General features: G+C 43.5%; 1 protein-coding gene across 1 annotated transcript; it reads right to left on the reverse strand.

Moving 5' to 3' along the window:
* Nucleotides 1–1264: 1264 nt before the first annotated feature.
* On the reverse strand, nucleotides 1265–5239 carry LOC120675598 (ubiquitin-conjugating enzyme E2 36-like). Its single transcript, XM_039956800.1, has 8 exons — nucleotides 5017–5239; nucleotides 4900–4927; nucleotides 4552–4638; nucleotides 3173–3231; nucleotides 2705–2746; nucleotides 2555–2628; nucleotides 1617–1714; nucleotides 1265–1533 (listed from the first exon to the last, which is right to left on the reverse strand). Exons 1-8 carry the CDS (start codon nucleotides 5050–5052, stop codon nucleotides 1496–1498), a joined length of 462 nt encoding a protein of 153 aa, XP_039812734.1. The 5' UTR covers nucleotides 5053–5239; the 3' UTR covers nucleotides 1265–1495.
* Nucleotides 5240–6734: the final 1495 nt, after the last annotated feature.

The raw sequence follows: 6734 nt of genomic DNA on the forward strand, positions 1-6734 counted from the left end.
CATTCGTAGCTTAGATTTTATCACATACGTGCAATCGACTATCTTAAGCTGATTTTGTCGTTTTCTGCATTGGCTGAAACCGGCTGACGCGCTCGTTTATTATGCACCCGCATTTAATATCCTTGTTTTTTCTATCGGCAGAGCTTGCCGATACACTTGTGTGAGAGATATTCGGAATCACAGCTGATACGCTCTCGAATTTGACTTTGTTTTATCCCTTGTAAATTACAGGTCAAATTGACTGGCACGCTTGGTTGACTTTTCAGATCTTAGCGAACACTTGCCCTCGGATTCCAGTGTGTTAATTTTTACGTCAACAAAATCAAATTTGATGGTCCTTTACCACCCCTAGGTTGCCTGAGTGAGGGAGAGAGGTCTGGGTTGAGGATAAGGCAGCAGGGTAAATTTGTCTTTCCTCCTTACTCTCCAATTAAATTCAATAATAGGTACAGTGTCTTCTAGCAAAGAACCGTTATTTTGTTGTGTTTTTTAGTGGCCCGTGGCAAATAAAAAGGGACAAATTTTGTCTTTGCCTATTTATAAATAGCCTCGACTGCTGCAGCTATCTTGTTATTAGGTGAAACAGTGTTCTAGTGATGTCCATATCCAAAATGTGGAGTCACCGCATATTGTTACAAATGAATGAATGATAGTTCTTTTAATAGATAACAAGTACAATAATAATATATAACCATATAAGCTTCCTTTTGAAAACAAAATCAAAACAGAACCAGTGAGACAATACTATTCAGACATCGCACCACAAGACAGTACCAAGTACCAACCCACTCCGGTCCAACATGTATCTCATCCTTGGATCATAGCGGCGTTGGGACAATCCAATAATGTGCTATCCACTCCAATTCGGTCCATTTTTTTCCGGAATCTATGTGCACCTTTGCTTCACTACTGTCTACTGATTCAACCAGCAATTTTTCTTCATTATAGAAAGGGATGTAAAAAAGTAAGCATATTTAGAATCAAAATCAAAATATGGGAGGCTATATAAACAAAGGTACGGGAGTCAAGCCATTCAATGCAACGTGTGGTGCAAAAAAAAACAAAAACAAAAAAAACCTGTGGTAGAGCTTGTCCTCTTAAAGCAATGGAGGGTGACATCATTTTTAAACCTTGCTTCCAGTCTGCAAAGATTTCAAATAAGAAGAGAATCAAATTTGCCGAAAGGTTGTAGGTAGGCCCCTAGTTGTAGCAACCAGAAGTCTCAGTGGGGATGCCGCATTGTATGTTATTATGCAAAAGATAATTCAAGAAATAACAAGCACACACATCATTTCAGGATAATTATTATGATATATATGTTCTCTCAAGGACCAGACGTACGAAAGAAACACTTTACATGCCCAGCTAGACTAATGTACATCAGACTCAAGTACACACCATAATAAAGAGGATAAATTTCCACATATGAGTAGACCCGAAATGTAACCAGCCAATGGCCGTTCGAGTTGAGCTCCACTTTTGCATCGTCCAAAGCTCATGCTCCGCTTGCATATACACGGGTCCACTCTTTGGCTGTCATTCAAGAACACCATTGAGCTGAATAATCCATCCAAATTCTGCAGCTGAAGGTGAACAAGATTAAGTTATTCCCTCACCTGTTCCTACAGCTTCAGTCTCATTAGCTTTCCAGTGCTTTGCAACGTTATCAGCAAGCGGGTCGTCAGGATTTGGGGCACTGAGCAGCGCCTGGATGCTGAAGACCAGAAACATCAAGTGCAAAGTAAATGTACTGCTCGGTTAAGATTTAAGTTATTTGAGTTTATTTGTTCTCTCTTGTTCTGTTTCAGCAAGATTTTGTTTCAGTAAAATTTCCAGGAAAGCATAGACACCAGCAACTCTGAAGACTGAAGCAGGCATATGATCTCTGTGCATGCATGTGTGTGTGTTATGATTGAGAGATAGCCAAAACACAGTAGGCATATGTGAACGGGGTAAAAAATTCAGTGCAGCAGGTACTGAAACAGGCATATGAGTTGTGTGCATCCTTACTCATGTACAATTGAGATATTGCGATACAAACTACATGCGCACTAAGCTTATGTGAACTGATTGTGAATGCAGCAAACATGATGCAGATGCCTGATCATAGGTTGATTTGGGAACATGTAAATGTTCTGCTCCCACTTTAATGGCATTCTGGCAAATAATATGCAGCGATGGCAGCAACTGCAGGTTCCTCCACTACATTGTACACGCCATTCACTTTATGGAAAGGCAGCCTGACAATTTCTTATTTCTGAATGGGTCTTTGCTAGTAAAATAACACATCATATATGCTAATCCTGTTTTTTAGTAGTCAAGGACTTCAAAGTGCAATACAAGCTCTGAAGGTGCATATTTGCCACTACGTAGTGTCTCTTAATACTGTAATCTTATAATGGCCACAGACATCAACAAGCCCTTTCAGGAATCATATAGCTTGTTTAGTGGAGCTGTTATATGGTTTGTACTTTCAAGAACAAATATCACACCAAGACAACAAATAAACCAGGCTGACTTTAATACAGAAAAGCAGTGAAGCAGAGGTATTCACCTCAAAAGAACTGTTCGGATCTGAAGGGCAGGACTCCACTTGTCCTTCAAAATATCAAGGCATATCCTACCAAGCTGTATGAGTGTAAGTATTAAGCAACACGGTATATCCTAATACTGTAAGAGGGAAGCACGAGTGTAACAAACTTACCTTGTCAATGTTAGGGTGATAAATTTTTGTGAGAAAGCGAACCTGTGTTCAGAATCAGGACTTCAGTTAGAAACCATAAATTGAAAAAATTTATGGATCTTAAACCAAACTTACCACCAAGATATGAAATACTAGTCAAAAAAAAGTAGAGGACAAATCTAAGTCAGTCAAATAAAAGCATGAATGATGTTATACAAGTTTATTGAAGTCACTGAAATTTGCAAGAATATTTTGAGTGGCTGGGCCGCTGGGGTGATAAAAATATCATATGATGATCTGCAGTTAAATGTGAAGCTGAAATCTAAATCTCATTGAGGAGCAACATATATGAAACCTTCTGAATTTGATGCACTGTACAACTTAGCCTAGCTTGGCAAGCATCAGCAGAACTACTTATTATTTACTAACAATTTGTAAAACCAAAACACTACTGAAAGCCTAGTCAAGGTTACAGTAGTAATGAAGCACCTTTGGTGGAGCCATTGGATATTCTTCAGGCAAGAATAATTCAAGCTTGAAAACTCCTCCTGACAAGTAGTCCAATCAACAGTTATCAGACACCATATTAGAGAGCAGAAAAAAAATTGCCACTGCTTTGTTTTGCATTCTTTGAATAGGATAGAAAGGATGCATAAGTGGTAGCAAAAATGAAAAAATGCAATAATTATCACACGAGACAACAGGAAACATATAGGAAGTTTCTGAAGAAAAAAATACTAGGGAAAAAACACAAAAACATTCAGGGCAATGAAACAGACATGCTCACAAAAAAAAGCAAGTATGACTTGCTTGCCAGCACTTGAAGAAAATACATTTGATTTTAGTTTGAGAAATTAATAGCAAAGACCATCCATCCCGCTTTCCAAACATTTGCAGTTAAAAATGTATCCTAGCAATAAGCAATTAGTAACGTTTTTCACATAACTAGAGTTACCAGCTTGTTTGGCTGGTACCCCTGTTCAATTAATGCATCTTCACTCAGGCCAAGCCACAGATCTCTTGCTTGTATTATATGCCCTATGCAATCAATCAGTTGTATTATTCCATGCCCAGTCACAGCAATTCATCTCCACCGGCACTGCTGCCCCTTGGTTTCATGCTGACCTGCACCCTGGTGCATAAATATTGCTGTCAAACTCAAACCTGGCGCATGGGCCTATGTCAATTCCTGACATGATGCCAAAAAGGACCATGCCACAGATTGATGAACGGAAACCACACAGGTCATTGATTTGGAGCGGGAGAATGCAGGCCATCAGGAAAACTGACTGAGAAAGAGGCTTGCTATAGGACTTGCAGGTCTTGGAAGCTATGGTCTCAAATTAATGTAGGAGGCAGCTACATGGAGAGGCCTCTCCCCTCTCCATTTAGATTTGGGGAAGAAGGAAGTTGAGGTGCTCACTGGTGCTGAGAGAGCAAGCAAAGTGAAGCCGCAATGGCACTTTTTCCCACGAGCCACCAGAGGCAGAACTACAGTCTACAGTATTGATAAGAGAAGAGCATCGGAGGCATGCACTAGAGCTTACTAAACTTCTTTTCAAAAACGTTCAGATTGCATAGTTCCCAACAGATATGGAGGACACTGTAAAAAAGCCAGAAAGACATGGAACGCACTGTACAATCTCGATAAAGCATTTTTTTTTCAATGTTATCAAGGTGAACTAATGTGACTGAATGGTATTTGACTAAAGTTTATACATTTTGAATGGTAAATTTTTCCAATAATCGCAATTCCATCTAACATTTCTAAAGCCAGTTAGAGGACCATATTATTAAATTCAACATTTAGATGATGTCTAAGGCAATTAAAATACAGAACAGAAAAACAAGAGGAATAGGTTCATCACCCTCATAGGGTGACTGCGACGGGCCAAGGATCATGACATTGAAGTAGCGCATGTTCTCTTCAGATGGCGAGGCACTGATTCCTGGAGCTGCAAAAACAAGCCACACAACCCCTGAAACATCACAAACCCATCGAAGAAATCCCAAAATTTCCTAAGGAACAATCATGACATAAAAGTGTAACTATCTTCGCACAGTTAGACCATATGCATGATAAAAATTAGACGTTCTAGTTCTTTGGCTAAATGAAAAATAACAGTCAGAGGCCTTTCAGGGCTAACTAAATCCTAGGGAAAAAGAAACAAACGAAAGGGGGCACCAAACCAACAACTTTTGATGAAGCATCTCACCTGGCTCACTGAGCAGCCGCTGCGTCTCCTGCAGTAAGTAAACCACTAAAAATCATCATGTTTGCATAAAAATAATGGAAAGAAAACAAAATTCGAGGGGCTGAGAGGACTCCTCACCTTGATGATGCGGCGAGGGAGGTTGCTGTTGGCCATGATTGGACAGAGGAGGCGACTTCGTGCTAGGGTTTGGTGGTCCTTGGGATCACGGCGGAGGCGGAGAAAGATCGGGGGAGGAGGCGGCGCTGGTGGAGAAGAGAATGGTCGCTTGCTTGCTTTGTGCGTCCTGGTCCCTGTACTTTACTGTTTTTACAGATCAAGGATACCTGGAGGAATTTTCCTTTCCGGAGGGTACGAATTCAAATCAGACCACATATATTGTGTCAACGCGTGAAATATATATAGTGAAGCTTTAACAAACACTTTTTTCAGTATAAGAATTCTTGTACTTAAATTTTTGTTTTAGCGTATAATTTATTTATTCAAAACTCTCAAATATATTGTTATTTTTCTTATTATTTTTGTTTGTCGTGCGCTTGCCTGGCAGTATTATGTATCCGTCTTAATAGTATCTGTCTATTAAGATATGTACTGATCGTATTGCTTTTCTCATAATGAAATATATACTCAGGTATGTTATTGAAAAAAATACACTCAATATATTATTATTTTTTTCATGTGAAATGAAACTCTTATAGTGAAGGCATGTTCTTATAGTCCAGACTGAAGGGACCTTACCTATCCAACCAAGTTTAGATAGCCTATATCACTTTATCAACTACCGCATGCTTACATACAATGTTGCAGAAGATACAAGAGAAACTCCAGTAGGGAGAGCAAATGGGCTGCCATATAAAAATTTAGTCGATGGATATCAAAAATCAATCTCCATCAGAGAGAGAAAATGAACTGTCATTTTGGTAAGCCTTCTAAATTTCTCGGCCTATCTCCCAATTTTGTGGCCCTCTATTTGGGCTGCTAACTGTGCGCCCCACTAGTTTCTCTTTTTTTTCATTTCTTTGACCCGATCCGATCCCCAGCGGCCCCCGCCCCCGCTCGCCACGCCGCCCCGCCCTCGCCGATGCCACGCCACCGGCCGCCCTAGCCACCCCCGCCCCCGCCCTGCCCCCGCCGACGCCATGGCCATGCGGCACGACGCTGCTCCTGTGGCCGGCGACGCTGCTGGCGGATGCGGAAGTACTTGATCCACACCCAGTACCCTCGCTCTGGTTCATCAGGAGATCGCGGACGGCCCCGAGTGCGCGCTCGTCGTCCATGTGGAGCTGGTCGGACAGGGGCTGGTGCACGGATTCGCCGGCGAGGGGGAGGCCCCCGAGGACGGCCGCGTCCTCCAGCGTGACCGTGGTCTCGCCCCAGGGGAAGACAAAGGTGTTGGTCTCGGAGGACCAAAAGGGCACGAGCTGGAGCAGCGCGCCCTCGCCGCCACGCCGCACGCGGTACGTGGTCGCGAGGTTGCCCTCCAGGATCCCGAGCTCGCGCCACAGGGGCTCGTGCAGCACCCGGAGCCTCGCCACCCACCGCCCCCAGCGATCCAGGGGCTCCGCTGCCGGCCAGCCGTCGAAACTCGCCCGGACCCCGCCGTCGAGAACGAGATCCGGGCTGCTAGGCTGGGGCGGCAGGTCCGGGAGACGGGCGCCGCCGCTCGTGCGGGGAAGCAGGAAGCGGGGCGGCCGGCCGACCGAGGCGGTGGTGGATCCCCGAGACAGAGTCGCCTTGCCGTCGTCCCTGGCCTTGCGCTGCGCTGCGTGCTGCGGCTTGGGGTTGTGGGGGATGGGGACAACTTCTCCGTGGCCATGGCGGCGGCCAGCGGACAACGA

This window comes from Panicum virgatum, chromosome 2K (assembly GCF_016808335.1).
Source record: "Panicum virgatum strain AP13 chromosome 2K, P.virgatum_v5, whole genome shotgun sequence".
Taxonomy (NCBI): domain Eukaryota; kingdom Viridiplantae; phylum Streptophyta; class Magnoliopsida; order Poales; family Poaceae; genus Panicum; species Panicum virgatum.

Bases quoted from the DNA above. Each gene is read 5' to 3' on its own strand.
- LOC120675598 (XM_039956800.1), bottom strand. From the start codon at position 5,052: ATGGCCAACAGCAACCTCCCTCGCCGCATCATCAAG. The intron at 4,639-4,899 runs GTGAGATGCTTC...TTGTTTTTGCAG, and splicing joins GCGGCTGCTCAGTGAGCCAG to CTCCAGGAATCAGTGCCTCG. The intron at 2,747-3,172 runs GTGCTTCATTAC...TTCTGAACACAG, and splicing joins ATCCAATGGCTCCACCAAAG to GTTCGCTTTCTCACAAAAAT.